The following is a 17,349-nucleotide window of genomic DNA, read 5'->3' as shown; positions in this document are numbered from 1 at the left end:
GTGGATTCCGGGCGGCCTCAGGGGGATATAAAATAATTGGGCAATTAGCCAGCGGCCAGAGGAAGGCCAGGAGTGTGGATTGGGGCGCTTTTCCCCCTGAGGGCCCCTTCCCAGGGAGGAGGCAGCTGGCCTTTGTCATGCAGAGAGGGACCGGCCTCTCCACTCTGGCTGTGGATCTGGGTGCAAAGTCTGGACGGTCGGTCAATCTTGGTCGGTCAGTCTCGGGGTCAGGACGGGCTTGAAAAGCAGACAAACCTCTTCTGACCTCAAAGCGGGGCCCATACTGTTTACAAGCCCACGTTGTTAGGGATTTTTAATGTGGTGAAGACCCCCCCCGCCCCCCAGAGATACCTTTTAAGATATTTTTTATTGATTTCAGAGAGGAAGGGAGAGGGAGATAGAAACATCCATGATGAGAGAATCAGGGACCGGCTGCCTCCTGCACGCCCCACCCTGGGGACCACCCTGTTCTAGATGGAAATTTCTTAAAAAACAAATATATTTTCATTGATGTCAGAGAGGAAGGGAGTGGGAGAGAGATCATAGAAACATCCGTGATGAGAGAGAACTATGGATCGGCTGCCTCCTGCACGCCCCACACTGGGCATCGAGCCTGTAACCCGGGCCTGTGCCCTGACTGGGAATCGAACTCTGACCTCCTGGTTCACAGGTTGACACTCAGCCACTGAGTCATGCTGGCCGGGCCAGATGGCAAATTCCCCCTCCCCCCCATATATTTTATTGATCTTTCGCAGAGAGGAAGGGAGAGGGATAGAGAGCTAGAAACATCCATCAGCTGCCTCCTGCACACCTCCCACTGGGGATGTGCCTGCAACCAATGCACATACCCTTGACAGGAATCGAACCTGGGACCTTTCAGTCCGCAGGCCGATGCTCTATCCACTGAGCCACACTGGTTTCAGCGAGGGCAAACCCTTAAAGGCCCGGATTGAAACCTGTTTTCTCGGCTGCAGGTACCAAGCTCATCTTTGTGGAGCCAGAGCTGCAAACAACCCAGGAGAGAGAGCACCATCAGCGGCAGGCGGGTGATGGGCTGGATAATGAGGGCCATTCCCCTCCTTTCTAATCTAAGGTGACCAGATGTCCCGAGTTTTAACAATTTGTCCCGAGGAGTTTTTAAAAGGTCCCTTTTTTATTCTTTCCAAAAATCGGGACTTTTTTTTTTTATAAAAACGCCGTGGGACACGGGACACATTGTCAGAAATCGGGACTGTCCCGCCAAAAGCGGGACGTCTGGTCACCTTCTCTAATCTCCAGGGCTCGGCGGGACGACACATTGGCACATTCGGAGAGGTAATTGGAAAGGCGGGCAGAATCAACAACGCACAGAACCAGGAGCGTGGAGCCATCTGAAAGCCAGCGGGATTAGCGCTCTCCCGCTGGGACGGATCCTCTTCGCGCAAACTTAAGCGCTTTATCGACGCGGCCCCGCGCGCAGCTGGCGGAGAGGAAACGAGCTTTTGCCGTGGGGCCGGCCCAGGTGAGAAGCCGCTGCGGGCAGCGTGGCCCCCTCCCTGCAGGGCCCTCCGGGAACGTGATGCTCCGGCCCCCGCGCAGCCCCCACACCTCCGGCAAACAGTCTGCTCCCCTCTGCGCTGCAGCGGCAGCCGGCCTCCAGCATTTGTCCTGCCTCCTGGTCTCTGGGCTCTCCCCAGGCTCCTGGAGGGAGCGATGGCTTTTCCGGAGGCTGTGAGTGTGTATATGTGTGTGTTCAAAGATACGTCTAGCCGGTTTGGCTCAATGGATAGAGCGTCGGCTTGGGGACTGAAAAGTCCTGGGTTCGATTCCAGTCAAGGGCATGTACCCTGGTTGCGGGCACATCCCCAGTAGGGTGTGTGCAAGAGGCAGCTGATTGATGACTCTCTCATCGATGTTTCTAATTCTCTATCTCTCTCCCTTCCTCTCTGTACAAAATCAATAAAATATATTTTTTAAAAACACACAAAGATACATCTATTGCACACAATCAAACAGCAAAGAAGGATTTAAAAGAAAAGCCAGCCCCAACTGGTTTGGCTCAGTGGATGGAGTGTCGGCCTGCGGACTGAAGGGTCCCAGGTTGAATTCCGGTCAAGGGCATGTACCTTGGTTGCGGGCACATCCCCAGTGGGGGGTGTGCAGGAGGCAACTGATGGATGTTTCTCTCTCATCCATGTTTCTGGCTCTCTATCTCTCTCCCTTCCTCTCTGTAAAAAAATCAATAAACTATATTTTTTAAAAAATAAAAATAAAATACATTTCGTTTTCAAAATGGAGCTATCGGCTGTTGAAGTGTGCATACATTTTGGGGGGACATCCTGTGTGTGTGTGTGTGTGTGTGTGTGTGTGTGTGTGTATATATTGGATATATATATATATATATATATCACTCCCCTATACATTCTGAAATATTTGTGACTTTATAGTGTAGCCTTTTTGTTGCTGCTTTTTAAACACATTTAGGACAGTTTCATATTTACAGAAAGGCTGCAGACAGTCTAGCTGGTTCCGATACCGGTATATCCCACTCAATCCTCCCTATTATCAATGGCTTCCATTAGTCTGGCACTTCTATTACCGTCACTGCACCAGAGGGAATACATTATCAATAAGTAAACTGTGTACTTGTTCAGATCACCTTAGCTTCGCCCTGACGTCATACTTTGTCCCAGGACACCCCCCAGGACCATTGCAGTGAACTGTGTGGTTCCTCTTGGCTGGGGCAGCTGGATTTTTAACCTCATACATCACGGGGAACCTGGGAGCAGCGTGATGGCTGCAAACTCTGGGAAGATGTTTTGGTGGGAAGAGCTATAGGCCCCGGCGTCCCCAGACTGAAGGGTCCCAGGTTCGATTCCGGTCAAGCGCATGTACCTTGGTTGTGGGCATATCCCTAGTGGGGGGGGGGGGGGCAGGAGGCAGCTGACTGATGTTTCTCTCTCATTGAGAGAAATCGGGACTGTCCCGCCAAAAGCGGGACATCTGGTCACCTTCTCTAATCTCCAGGGCTCGGCTGCAGGACACATTGGCACATTCGGAGAGGTAATTTCTTTTTTTTTTTTTAATAGATTTTTATTGATTTTTTTACAGAGAGGAAGGGAGAGGGATAGAGAGTTAGAAACATTGATGAGAGAGAAAACCATCGACCAGCTGCCTCCTTGCACACCCCCTACTGGGGATGTGCCCGTAACCAAGGTCCATGCCCTTGACCGGAATCGAACCCGGGACCCTTCAGTCCGCAGGCTGACGCTCTATCCACTGAGCCAAACCGGTCGGGGCACAGGAATCTTTTTAAAGGAGCATTTAGGACGAGTGAGCTAGTGACATTCCAGGCCACATCACCCGGCGCCTGGTGGCCCAGGTGGCCAGGCCCCGGGGGGAGGAGACAGAAGGTAAACAAGCCACCAGGAAGCCAGATAACACGGAAGGGAGGAAGCCGAGCAATGAACGAGGGTGACTGGGAGGCCTCGGGGAGGAGGCCGGTCTGGGCTGAGAGTGAACCGGCACCGGAGGCCATGGGGAAGGCGGTCCCAGGCAGAGGGAGGGGCCTGTGTGGGGCTGAGACCGGAGGGCTTGGCTGTTCTGGGTCAGGAAGCAGTGGGCTGGCTGGAGTGCAGAGGGTGAAGGTGGGGGCTGGGGAGGGGGTCCCAGGCCACCTTTATAAAATATATATATATATATATATATATATATATATATATATATATATATATATATATAAAATTGATTTTTACAGAGAGGAAGGGAGAGGGATAGAGAACTAGAAACATCAATGAGAGAGAAACGTCGATCAGCTGCCTCCTGCACACCTCCTCCTGGGGAGGTGCCCACAACCAAGGTCCATGCCCTTGACCGGAATCGAACCTGGGACCGCAGGCCGACGCTCTATCCACTGAGCCACACCAGTTAGTGCCCAGGCCACCTTAAGGCTCTGACTCCGAGAGCCAGGGGAAGCCACCGAGGGGTGTTAACCAAAAAAGAAAACTGATCTGATTTGCATTTTGAAAGATAATCCTTATGGATAAGCAGAACACGGCATACACACGCAATGCACTATTGACTCGGCCTTAAAACAGTTGGAAATTCGGGCACATGCCACGACATGGATGCGCCTGGAAGACATGAAGCCAGTCACGGAAGGACGAGTGTTTTGTGATCCCACTTTACATGAGCTCCCTGGAGCCGGCACACTCAGGGACAGGGGGTAGAACGGCGGCTACCAGGGGGTGGAGGAGGGCAGGCGGAGTTAGTGTGTCACCGGGGATAGAGTTTCAGTTTGGGAAGATGAGAAAGTTCCGGAGATGGACGGAGGTCCGGTGTGCACACGTATGAATGCACGTAACTGCGGTTATTTACATGTTTAAAAATAGTACATGTTATAGGATGTGTATTTTACCGCAGTAAAGAATGGTTACAAGAGAACGGTGCCTGCTGTGTGTGGGGAGATGGGCATCAGGGCTGGGGCTCAAGGGGGAAAGCAGAAAAAAGAAAAAAGAGGGGGGCGGAGGCCGGTGTGCCTCAGTGGATAGAGCGTCGGCCTGCGGACTGAAGGGTCCCGGGTTCGATTCTGGTCAAGGGCATGTACCTTGGTTGCGGGCACATCCCCAGTAGGGGGTGTGCAGGAGGCAGCTGGTCGATGATTCTCTCTCATCGATGTTTCTCTCTCTTCCTCTCTGTAAAAAATAATATATATATAAATAAAAAATAAAATAAAAAACCCTCCTGCAAGGCACCCCCCCCCGCCCCCGCCCAGCCCGTGTCAGGCTGCAGGGCGCCCGGGCATCCGACCCCCGTCTCCTGGAGACCCAAACCCCTCAGAAAACAACAGCAGACGCTTAGAAAGGAGCTGTTTGTTGAGAAGGAATTCTTTGGAAGGGCTGCACAGCCTCTACATGATTTATTCACGCCTGGCAGAGCGGAGAGCTGGAGCGACACACGAGAACGCAGGAATCAGAAAGGATAGAACCCGGTCAAGTTCAGGCCAGCTGCACCCCGCCAGCTGCCCGCCACTTACCCTGGCGGAGGCGGGTGCGGGGCCGCCCCATGGCTGCTGGCAGGGAGGGAGCCACCTTCCGAGCAGCGGTCCGGGTTCCCCCTCCGGCTCCTGCTCAGTTTCTGAGCGCTCGGCGCCCTCTGCCGGCAGCAGGAAGGGCCTGACTTTCTCCAGGAAATTGGAAAAGCGTTTTTCTCAGGGTTGGCAGGTGGTAACGCAATCCCTTCCTACAGAACTGCCGTTCGAGCTGCACTTTAATTGCTCTCAGGTTTCCTTTTGTTAAATACTCTGTCCCAGTCAATTTTCCTCAGCAACCTTCATCTGGGAGGCACTTTTTAAAAAATGCATTTTTTGTATTAATTTCAGAGAGTAAGGAGATAGAAACATCAATGATGAGACAGAATCATGGACCGGCTGTCTCCTGCACGCCCCCCACTGCGCATTTGGACATGTGCCCTTAAACCAGATTTTTTTAAAAATATATTTTTATTGATTCTTTTACAGAGAGGAAGGGAGAGAGATAGAGAGCTAGAAACATCGATGAGAGAGAAGCATCGACCAGCTGCCCCCTGCACACCCACTACCGGGGATGTGCCCGCAACCAGTGTACATGCCCTTGACCGGAATCGAACCTGGGACCTTCCAGTCCCCAGGCCCACGCTCTACCCACTGAGCAAAACCAGCTAGGGCTGGGGGGGGGGGCACTTTTAATCTTGAAAACCCACCATCAGGTGCTGGTTTAGGTGGTAATCTGAGCACATTCACCTATTGAACTCCCACTGGAATAAGAAACGTTAAGAGGAATCTCAGTATCAGCCCCAGAAACCGGGGAAGGAGAAAGGCCGAACTCTCAGATCCAAGTGTCATCACGTGACTCGGATCCGCTGCAGAAGCCCACGGACCCGCCAGCGCTGGACCGACAGCCGCTGGGAGGCTGGCGAGGCGGCCCTCCGGGCGGCGTGACCCTCCCTGCTTCCCGCCTCTCATGTCACAGGAAAGCAGCACTTTCAGAACCGCAGTCCAGGCCAGCGAGGCAGGGCACAGCGGGAGAGAGAAGCCGAAGGGCCCGGCGGTGCCAATTAGGGAAGGGGCGCTGCTCCGGGGCACAGCATGCAGCCGCCGCCGCGGGAAAATGCGTTGGGCGTGGCTGCCCGACTCCCAGGGTGAAAGAACCTCTGATGTGCCCAAGTACCAAACCTCCATCCACCTGGACGCTCCGCTTCCCTCTCGGAGCGCCGTCTTCAGGGTTTGCACAGCCTGGGCCGGCGTGGCTCGGTGGGTGAGCGTTGATCTATGAAGCAGGTGGTCACGGTTCAAATCCTGATGAGGGCACGTGCTCAGGGTTTTGGGGCTCCATCTCCAGTGGGGGGCTTGCAGGAGGCGGCGGATCTGTGATTCTCTCTTATCCTTGATGTTTCTCTCTTTCCCTCTGAAATCAGTAAAAACCTATTTTTGTTTTTAAAGTGCAGATAGCCACATCATTTAGAGAAAACTGTTCTCAAATGTCTAGACTTCCCCCTGAACCTCTCTCCTAACTACACTGCAGACTTTCCCGCCCCCCCAACCCTCCCCCATTTCTGCATCACCCCCTTGTCCTCTGCCCTGGCCCCACCAAACCCCTCACACACCAATTCCACCCTAAGCCTCCATTCGCGCACATTCGGAAACCCTTAAAAAAGGAATAATCGTAATCAATCTGAGGGATCACAAGATATATCACGTCCTTAAAACATATACACACAGAGTACCAAGAGAACGCATCTATAACGCATCTATAAAAACAGAAGCAAGCCCTGGCTGGTTTGGCTCAGTGGATAGAGCATTAGCCTGCAGAGTAGGGAGGGGAGGGGTCCCAGGTTCGATTCTGGTCAGGGGCACATGCCTGGATTGCAGGCTGGACCCCTGGTGGGGCGCATACAGGAGGCAGCCGATCAATGATCCTCTCTCATCATTGATGTTTCTGTCTCTCCCTCTCCCTTTCTCTCTGAAATCAATAAAAATACATTAAAAAAAAAAAAAAAACAGCAGCAAGCAGGAAAGGGAGGGGAGGGGAGTTCTGATATAGTTCAAACCAAGAAAATGAACAGAAACCAAGAAAAACGAAGAGCAATGTCTTCATACGGTTGTTACTACCATCATGAAACAAGGCAAGTGTCCAAAATATTACTGAAAGATCATAATAAAGAAAAAAAAAACCACAGTTCTTCTTGAAGCTTTACCCTTTCCACACACCTAAGATCAAATGCAGTTTGTACCGCTCTCAGAAAGATTAAGCCGAACGCCGAGCACCTGTATTTCACTCACGCTCACAACCTCCCACCTGCCCCCACTGAATCGAGCTGGCAAATTTCAACAAAATGTGGGATCACAGAAAACGTTCGTTCGTTCTTTCGCTGGGATCTTTGAATAGCCAAAGAATTAATTACCACCCAGCTTTGCCCACGACCTTTCACTGACTAGCTGTTTTCTGTGATAATTATACACAGAGCACCCCTGCTAATACCGAGAGAGAATTATGATATAGCTATCTCCCTTTCAGGAAATCATTTAAAAACTCAGATGGGGAAAAAAACACACACACAAAAACCTCAGGTTTTTATAAAGAAAGTTACCACAGCAGCCCCTACAAGACACCTACAAATCTGACAACTTGGTCAAACGGATCAATCCCTTGAAAATACAACGTACCAAAAAAATCGGAAGAGTTGTATGTTTATTACATGAAACTTTGTTATAAAAAACCCTTCCCACAGAGTCAGGCTCGGAGGGTTTCGCCCATAATTCCGTAAATGTCTTCATGGGCAAGCGGACGATTAGGACTGGCTTAGGAAAAAGCCAGCCAAGCATCAGCAGGAGTTAAGGGCCATGCGTCCCTGTCGGGCCGGCTGTGAGTGCTGGACCAGAGAGAGCAGGACATCCACCCGCTCCGGGTTCACTTCTTCCTCCCCCTGGGGGGCCTGGCGAGCAGCGCGGGGTCGATGAGCGCGGGGGCGAGGCCGCGCACGGAGAAGAGGCGGGCGGCGCGCTCCTGGAGGGTGCCCCCGCACTTCAGCCCGCGGGCCATCAGCTCGCGCTTGAGCTTCTCCAGGCCCAGCGACTCCATTTCGGCCACGGAGCTGAAGGCCAGCAAGTCTACCGACTCCTGACCCAGAGCCTGAGGGGGAATAACACAACAGAGAAAATATTTAAAACGGGCTCCTCCCATCAAATCTAAAACACCAGCTACCTTCATGTGCCTTCCGGCTGAAGGCAGTACTGAGAGAGAACAAATGGTACAATTCTGCCATCATTGGGGATATACATCCAAATTCACAGTAAAATGTGAAAAAGTGCCGAAACCGGTTTGGCTCAGTGGTAGAGTGTCGGTTGCGGACTGAAAGGTCCCAGGTTCGATTCCGGTCAAGGGCATGTACATGGGTTGCGGGCACATCCCCGGTAGGGGGTGTGCAAGAGGCAGCTGGCCGATGTTTCTCTCTCATCGACATTTCTAGCTCTCTATCCTTCTCTGCTCCTCTCTGTAAAAAATCAATAAAATATATTTTTTAAAAAAATGTGAAAAGCATAGAATGAAAGGACACCCACCTAGTGGCACACACACACACACACACTCTCACACACACAAATTCTGAAGCTAAAAAAAGTCTTAAGGGCTTTTAGGGGCCCAGGCCACCTTCACCACCATCAGCCTGTACTTCTCTGATGATCGAACAAGCCTCCCGCCTGAGCAGCCGGCGGGGAAAGCGCCTTCACTTCGCTGACTCTCTGTGGAGCCTCAACGGACTTGGCTTTAGACACGACCCCGATTACTCACCGAGCTGCCGGCCTGGCTGTCCCCGGGTTTGGTGCTGGGAATACCCTCGCCGTCTTCTGCAGGTGCTGCCCTGGCGGCGCGCGCCCCATCAGTCACTTCTGTCTCTGTCTCCCTCTTCGGTCCGGGCCCGGCGGCTGCTGCTTCTGCGGGTGCCCTCCTCTGAGCCTCCTCCTCCTCCTCCTCCTGGGCCGTCTCTGTCTCTGCAGCGCCTTTCCCCTCCCCACGCTCCCGGGCTGCGGTGTCCCCCCGCTGGGCACGCCTGTCCCCAGAGCCAGCCTCGGGGCTCGGAAGTGCTTCCGGTGAGTGACAGTCCGCACCGAGGACGCCTGCCCTCGGAGGGCTCCTGGGACACTCGCCCGCGCTCTCCGCTCCGGCGCTGTCCCTGTTCGGAGCGGGCGAGCTCGTCACCGAGGTGCCAGGGGCCTCATCGCTGTCGTCATCAGAGCTGTCGGAGCCGGACCCCTCCGCAGTCTCCAGGCCCTCCACGCCCAGCCTGTCGGAAACCACACAAAGGTTAGCGCCACTCACACCTGCTCCTTGAAAAGGGGCCGTGGTTTGTGCAGGGTTCAGACTCTGCCTGAATAAAAATATCTCACCTGGGAGGGAGAGTAGCTACATTTCAGAGAAAGGCATCCCAGAGGCATAAACAGAAGGGGGGAAATTCAATGAGACTGGAACCAGCATCCCCAAGACCCCAGAGGATCTCCTTCCTAAAGCTGTGAATCTCGTAAAACTGAGTCCATGCAGCTTTCTCCCCATACTGCACAGATCTCAGCTGTTAGAAATTACTCAACTTGCTGAAACCGGTTTGGCTCAGTGGATAGAGCGCTGGTCTGCAGACTGCAAGGTCCCAGGTTCGATTCCGGTCAAGGGCATGTACATTGGTTGCGGGCACATCCCTGGTAGGGGGTGTGCAGGAGGCAGCTGGTCGATGTTTCTCTCTCATGGACGTTTCAAGCTCTCTATCTCTCTCCCTTTCTCTCTGTAAAAAATCAATAAAATATATTTAAAAAAAAAAAGAAAGAAAGAAACACACAATGCCTTTTCTCCCAGAAACCTTTCATTCCCATTAAAGAACGAATGCATACATTTCTATGCTGGACTCAGAGTTACACGGTCTTTGGTTAATGATTATCTTTCTGTCCCCAAGGGCAGGCCTACAAGGAAGCCAGATCCGTTTGGACTTATCTAGAACATGGCCCGAGGGAACGAAGCTGGAAACCGGAGGACCAGCTGGGGAGGGCGAGAGCGATAGGGAAAAAGGCTAAGAAAAGTCCTCTTGTGCTTCTGACCCACAAGTGTGAGGGCGGTGGAGAGAGGTCTGGCAGCGCGACCAGAGACCTCGATTATGACTGTGAAAAACGGCCAGAAAACAAAACAAAACACAGAGCCACCTGGAAAGGGCAGCTCTGGCATTTCCACTTGGGCTTCTTGAAAGTTAACCCTTTCGCCGAAACTGGTCTGGCTCAGTGGATAGAGCGTCGGCCTGCCGACTGAAAGGTCCCAGGTTCGGGGCATGTACGATTGCGGGCACATCCCCAGTGGGGAGTGTGCAGGAGGCAGCTGATTGATGATTCCCTCTCATCCATGTTTCTAACTCTCTATCTCTTTCTCTTCCTCTCTGTAAAAAATCAGTAAAAAAAAAAAAAAAAAAATATATATATATATATATTTTTTTTTTTTAAAGAAAGTTAACCCTTTCAACACCAAACAGCAATTCAAGCATAAAGCAGCCTGTGATCTCTCCTGTACGGGAAAATGTTGTGCTCAGGTTCCAGTACTGGCACTCACAGCGGAAACCATCATGGTGGGTACAACGTGACAATCCGGACCTCTGGAGGAGGCTCAGGGGAAATGCTGGGGCTGCCATCGGTCACCACCGGGAGATGTGTTTATCCCAGATGGACAGGGAGGCCGAGTCCCAGGGCGCTCCTTCAGGGTCAATTTGGAATGAAAATGCAACAGACTCACCAAAAGCACTTCCTTTTCGGGGCGCTGGATCCTCCGTCTGCTTCCGGTTTGCTGGGCCGCTTCCGTGGCTCCCCCATTTCTGCTGATACCATCTTGCTGGAGGAGGCCTGCATACCTAGCCAGAGATGTCAACAACTCAGTGTCTGCCATCAGGACTAAGTCTAATGGAAGACTCTGAATACTCCAGATTTAAATTTCAAGAAGGTGAGCCGAAACCGGTTTGGCTCAGTGGATAGAGCGTCGGCCTGCGGACTGAAAGGTCCCAGGTTCAATTCCGGTCAAGGGCATGTACCTTGGTTGCGGGCACATCCCCGGTGGAGGGTGTGCAAGAGGCAGCTGATCGATGATTCTCTCTCATCGATGTTTCTGACTCTCTATCCCTCTCTCTTCCTCTCTGTGAAAAATCAATAAATTAAAAAAAAAATTTCAAGAAGGTGAAAACGAGCTTAACCTCAAATTTACCCCGAAGTAGAACAGTATGCAGCTGGGCCCGGAACCATTGTTATGAAGCACAATGTCCAACTGGTCAACCCTGAGGCCGGCAGGGTCAGGCCTGGCCCTGCCCACACCCAACGCTTCATTATGTATATGCATTTGTCTTTCCCTCGTTGTGTCAGACCTTTCTGAGGGGGAAGACTCCTTCTTATTCAATTGCACCCACAAGAACCCTAAAATGATGCTCTGGATTCTAATAAAAGTTCACGGCAATCATTCTTCCTAAAAACCATTAAAAAAAACTAACCTAAAACTGGAAGCAATTATGTTAAGCTCTAGGCACCTCCTAAAGACTTAACTATCGGGGCCCCGAGTGGGAGGCAACCAAGTGATGTTTCTATTTCTCCCCATCACTTCCACTCTAAAAACCAATGAAGCCTTAGCCAGTGTGGCTCAGTGGATAGAGCGCTGGCCCTCGGACTGAAGGGTCCCGAATTCGATTCTGGTCAAGGGCATGTACCTCGGATGCAAGCTTGATCCCCAGCAGGGGTCATGCAGGAGGCAGCTGATTGATGTTTCTCTCTCATCGATGTTTCTAACTCTCTATCCCTCTCCCTTCCTCTTTGTAAAAATCAATAAAAATATTTTTTTAGTAAATCAATGGAAAAATAAAATAATAAATTTAAAAAAGAAAAATGAGAAGAGGAAAAAAAAGAAAAAATCAACGGGAAAAATATCCTTGGGTGAGGATTAACAACAACAACAACCAGATTCTCAGAGGCCTGTGACTCCAGAAACTCAAGAACCTCTGTGCTCAGTGAGGGAGAGGCAGGATCAGCTGGCCTCAGGGTGCCCGCTGCCCACACCCAGGAACCCTCACCCTCACCTTTAAGGACGGAATCCTCCAGGCGCTCGGCCATCTCGTGGCACTGCTGCTGGTAGTCAGGGTTGGTGAAGCAGTGCCTGGGCTCCGCCAGCTTCCGCTGCAGTCGCTCCAGGCGCCTCTGCTCCTTCTCCGCTTCCCGCTCAGCTTGCTGTTTCACCCACTCCGCCATTCTGCGGGGGGGGGGGGGGGGGGGGGGGGAGAAAGATGTCACTGAACGGCTGTCTGGTATGTATTTCCTTCCCCAACAAAGTATTGCCCTCTTGCTCATACTGTGCTGCTCCCTGAGGAAGATGTGCCTCACTCACTACCAGCATATTGTAAAGGACGTAACTGAGACCTAGAGAGAACTATTAAATTATAGAAAAGGTGAATCTGATAACAATAAGTCAGAACACAAGGTTATGTTTCTGATATGCATGGCGTATCATCACCACTGCTCAAAAAAACAAAACAAAACAAAACAAAACAAAAACCAGCCTGACTGGTGTGGCTCAGTGGTTGAGCATCGACCCATGAACCAGGAGGTCATAGTTCAATTGAGGTCAAGGGCACATGTCTGGGTTGTGGGCTCGTCTCCCCAGTGTGGGGCGTGCAGGAGAGACAGCCGGTCAATGATTCTCTGTCATCATTGATGTTTCTCTCTCTCCCTCTCACTTTCTCTCTGATATCAATATTGTTTTAGAAGAACAAACACAAACGGCATCTTACGCTTTTTCATGATTGACATCTCGTAGTCTCCTGCCACTGAGATCCCGGCAAGCTTCTCGATTGGTTGTCTTCTCAATCTGCGCACCGAGTGCTCGGAGCATAGACCCAAAGCCTGAGCAAATACAGGTGGGGAGAGCGGGTTAAAAAGCGTTCAAGCCGAGACCGATTTGGCTCAATGGATAGAGCGTCGGCTTGGGGACTGAGGGGTCCCGGGTTCGATTCCGGTCAAGGGCATGTACCTTGGTTGCGGGCATATCCCCAGTAGGGGGTGTGCAAGAGGCGGCTGATCGATGACTCTCTCTCATCGATGTTTCTAACTCTCTATCTCTCTCCCTTCCTCTCTGTACAAAATCAATAAAATATATATTTAAAAAAAAAAAAAAAAAAAAAAAAAAAAAAGCGTTCAAGGGCCGAAACCGGTGTGGCTCAGTGGATAGAGCATCGGCCTGCGGACTGAAGGGTCCCAGGTTCGATTCCAGTCGGGGGCATGTGCCTTGGTTGTCCTACCTCCTTTTCCACCATGAAGTCTGGGCTCCAAACTGTACACAGCTCCATGCCGCACTGTGTCCCTGCTGTCGGCCAGCGAGCCATCGCACTTTACAAAGAAGCATTCCGCGGGAACACCCTGGAGACAAGCGGGACCTTTAAAAATGCTGTTTACGAGAAAATACAAGCTCTTTGCAGGAAGGGTCCTTCTTACTCCAGTGACCAGCAGGTAACGTGTTCAATTCGTACTTACTTCATTGAAAATGAAAAATAAAACAAAAACAGTAAAAGAAAAAATTCCTATCATGGGATGTATTCTGCGTACCATTTTTTCCTGATACCTAGTCACGATATGCGGAAGACGTTGTCATCTTTTGGGTGAAAATAAAAGCTGCTTCTTGGCCCCTCTCTAATGCGCATTCAGAGTCAAGGCTATACAGGACACAGACCTGGTAACTCTGGAGGCACTACGTACATCCCCCTCTCTCCCTTCCTCTCTGAAACCATTTTTTTTCTTAAATGACAGGCCCTAAGAACCCAAGAATCTATACCCTCAACAGACACGAGTGTTTGGCTGTCCCAGCCAGTGAGTGACCAGGTGAACCCATGTCCCTCCCCATCCATCCTTGGGCCTGGGTTTGGATATGATGTAATTCTCCTCTAGGCTGTAGTTTGTTGGAATGTTTGAGCTGTGGACAACATGAGACCACATCATATCATCACAGAATGAACATAAAACTTGTCTCAAAAGTCACCTGGTCCAAATGCCCCGTTTAGGAATGAAAATACAGAATACCCAAGTGTTTTCTCTTAGTCCGGACTGAGGGCTGGCCTAGGCGTCAGTGAGCGGAGTTCTCCCCTTTTCTGTGCGGTGAGAAAACCCCCATCACCACCAAAAAGGCAAAGGGAGGCCTCAGCATCAGTTTGAAGCCCCTTAACACGGAGGAACCCTCTGTCCTAAAACAAAAACCCGAAAGCCCCAAAGAACAAACACACTCCAGACAGACCCTCTCGCATCCAACCCGGTCGGTCCCCTGGGCCGGTTTCTTCCCCCTCCTTCCGGGAACCGCGAACCTCACCTCATCTTGGCAATGGCGGTGGATAAGGTCTTGGACGGAGCAAGCGGCCGAGACATCCCGCACCGCCCTGCACCCAACGCCGGGGCCGCGAACCCACACGACCGCCGCCGCCTCAGCCATTTCACCAAATGCCGGAAACAGAGACGCCCCGAGCTTCTGCGACACAACTGGGTGGGGGGGGGAGCGCCTCTTGATGACGTCGCCCCGACGCCCGACGCCCCGCCCCTCAAGCCTTCCGCTCGCCCCGCCCCTCTCCTGGGGCAGGTCACGTGGTCCGCGCCTGCGGAGCCGAGCCCAGCTGGCAGCGGGAGGGGAACCGGAAGAGCCTGGCGGAGGCCGATAGCGCGCGAGGTGCGCCGGGGCGAGGCGTTGCTAGGGGAGGTTGCTAGGGCGGGGCTCCAGGGACGCGGTATAAAAGGCTGGCGCGGGGGGTTAGGTTTCCAGGCGCTGGCCGCCGGCGATAAGGCGGAAAGCTCAGCGCCGCCCCGAGCCGCGGGCCTTGGCCCGGGTCCCCGCATCTGTGCGGTTATTTTTGGGAGTCGTGGCCTGGGCCGGCCCTGCTCCTGGGCGGGAGGGGAGAGGCTGCGATCCCGGAAACGGTTTTTTTTTTTTTTTTGGGGGGGGTGGAGAGTGCCTCCTGGGCCCCGGGGACTCTTCCTCCTCCCTACCCGAGGTGGTGGGGGGAAGGAAACGAGCTCCGGAGGTCTCTAAACAAAAGGCCGCCGCGTGTTTTGTTTTGTTTTGTTTTGTTTTTTTCCCTCCGGGTTTACCACGCAGGCAGCATCCTCTTCCTTTTGCAGAAACTGCCAAACCAGCCGAGACCGGTGTGGCTCAGTGGATAGAGCGTCGGCGACCTGCGGACTGAAGGGTCCCAGGTTCGATTCCGGTCAAGGGCATGCACCTTGGTTGCGGGCACATCGCCAGCGGGGGGGTGTGCAGGAGGCAGCCGATTGATGATTCTTTCTCATTGATGTTTCTCTTCCTCTCTGTAAAAAATAAATAAAATATATTTTTTTTTAAAAGAAAAAGAAAGAAAGAAACTGCCAAACCTCTCGCTTTCTGCCTGACAGCGCTCCGTGTATTCTCATTTCCGCCTGTGCGCGCTCTTTGCGAGATCGCCCCTTCAGCTCTTGTTTGCAAAATATCTCCCAGCGAGTGAGCCCTCGTGCCAGGCAAGTGGCAGGAGAGAGCGCTTCCGGTGCCATCCCTGGGACTCGGCACCATGGAAACGCACACGGAAAAGCACCGCTTTGCACAGCGGAGCTTGAAGGCTCTGGGAATCTGGAGTTCCCTGAATATATATATTTTTTAATATATATATTTTATTGATTTTTTTTTACAGAGAGGAATAGAGAGTTAGAAAGATCAATGAGAGAGAAACATCGACCAGCTGCCTCTTGCACACCCCTTACCGGGGATGTGCCCACAACCAAGGCACATGCCTTTGACCGGAATCGAACCTGGGACCCTTCAGTCCGCAGGCCGACGCTCTGTCCACTGAGCCACACCGGTTTTGGCATGGAGTTCCCTTAATATTTAATATGCCGAGGTTATGGCATTTCTAAAAACCGTGAACAATTTAAAAGCCAGTGGCGTGGAGATGAGAGGGTGGCTTGGAGATGATCTGTGCCCGTCTGGATAGAAATGGACTGGCCCACAGACACGAATTCTCTGCATGGCCCCTAAGATACGTGGCAAAAGGGAACACAATGCTAACAGAGAAATTCAGAAATGCTTCATTGCGGAATAGAACTCAGAGGCCTGTGATGTTAGGGATTCTAACTGTTGTCTTTATTTCACTTACCTCGGGAAGAAACAGCGGAGAAAGGGCCTCATTGTTTGTTGCTCGTCCTTGCAAAACCTTAGGTCTGAATGAAGTCCTTCGCTTTTGATCTCTTCAGGTGCATTTAAATTCTTATTGTTTAAAAAGAAACAAATATTGGATAGGCATTTGCCACTTAAAATAGGGACTAACTATTGTTGCTAACTTTTCAAAGACACATTTCCTGAGAAATATATTTTTTTATTGATTTCAGAGAGGGAGAGAGAGAGAGAAACATCAATGATGAGAATCATTGATCGGTTGCTCCTGCATGCCCCCTACTGGGGACACAGCCTGCAACTCAGGTACGTGCCCTTGACTGGAATGGAACCCAGGACCCTTCAGTCTGCAGACGGATACTCTATCCACTGAGCCAACCAGCCAGGGCTATATATCATCTGTTGCTAATCCTTCGCAAGAAGCACGCACCTCTGTGATGTACACAAAATAAACATTAAATAAATATCAGAGCCCTGACCGGTGTGGCTCAGTGGATAGAGCGTTGACCTGCGGACTGAAAGGTCCCAGTTCGATTCAGTTCAAGGGCATGTACCTTGGTGGCGGGCACATCCCCAGTAGTGGGTGTGCAGGACGCAGCTGACTGATATTTCTAACTATCCTTCTCCCTTGCTCTCTGTAAATAACCAATAAAATATATTTTAAAATAAATAAATAATAAAAAAATAAAATAAAATTAGATAGCTGATGAATTACTAAGGTCTAATTATTTCAAAATAGACATCTGAAGACATTTATTTTGCTTTGATATAACACTTTCGCTCCCAAGGAAGCAAAATTCAACCTGGATTGGTCATTCAAGTCCCTTAAATAATGAGGAAATTGAGTTACTGAACGTGAGGGCTGCGGCCAAGAGCACCGATCACATCAGTGGAAAAAAATCTAGAAAGACGGCTGATTAGCCGGGTGGCTGAGAGTGTGCGGTGGTGTCCAGTAGACGGTGTCATGTGGCCAGGCTGGTCAGTGGCCATGGAAAAATGGACACAGCTGCTGTCACCTTCCGCACCTCACAGGCTTAGGTAGGGAAGGGACGGGAAGACACAAACCGGTAGGACTGTAACATCTAAGTGGGAAGTGTGTGGGGGCCGGTTCCTGTACTACCAAAACAGGGTAGCCCTGGCTGGTGTGGCTCAGTGGATA

At 51.5% G+C, this 17,349-nt stretch overlaps 1 protein-coding gene across 3 annotated transcripts; it reads right to left on the bottom strand.

Moving 5' to 3' along the window:
• Window positions 1–7,689: 7,689 nt before the first annotated feature.
• On the bottom strand, window positions 7,690–14,536 carry SDE2 (SDE2 telomere maintenance homolog). 3 transcript variants are annotated; one of them, XM_045587069.1, is made up of 7 exons: window positions 14,370–14,536; window positions 13,312–13,429; window positions 12,805–12,916; window positions 12,097–12,266; window positions 10,776–10,890; window positions 8,805–9,297; window positions 7,690–8,147 (listed from the first exon to the last, which is right to left on the bottom strand). In XM_045587069.1, the coding sequence occupies exons 1-7, from the start codon at window positions 14,487–14,489 to the stop codon at window positions 7,926–7,928; spliced, it is 1,350 nt and encodes a 449-aa protein (XP_045443025.1). In that variant the 5' UTR covers window positions 14,490–14,536; the 3' UTR covers window positions 7,690–7,925. The 3 variants fall into 3 exon arrangements, with proteins under 3 accessions (XP_045443025.1, XP_036309342.1, XP_045443026.1); XM_036453449.2 differs by having other exon boundaries at window positions 13,312–13,433; window positions 14,374–14,536; XM_045587070.1 differs by lacking the exon at window positions 13,312–13,429 and having other exon boundaries at window positions 14,370–14,506.
• Window positions 14,537–17,349: the final 2,813 nt, after the last annotated feature.

Source organism: Pipistrellus kuhlii, unplaced genomic scaffold (genome assembly GCF_014108245.1).
Source record: "Pipistrellus kuhlii isolate mPipKuh1 unplaced genomic scaffold, mPipKuh1.p scaffold_m20_p_25, whole genome shotgun sequence".
NCBI lineage: Eukaryota > Metazoa > Chordata > Mammalia > Chiroptera > Vespertilionidae > Pipistrellus > Pipistrellus kuhlii.
This window is presented reverse-complemented; position numbering and strand designations above follow the sequence as displayed.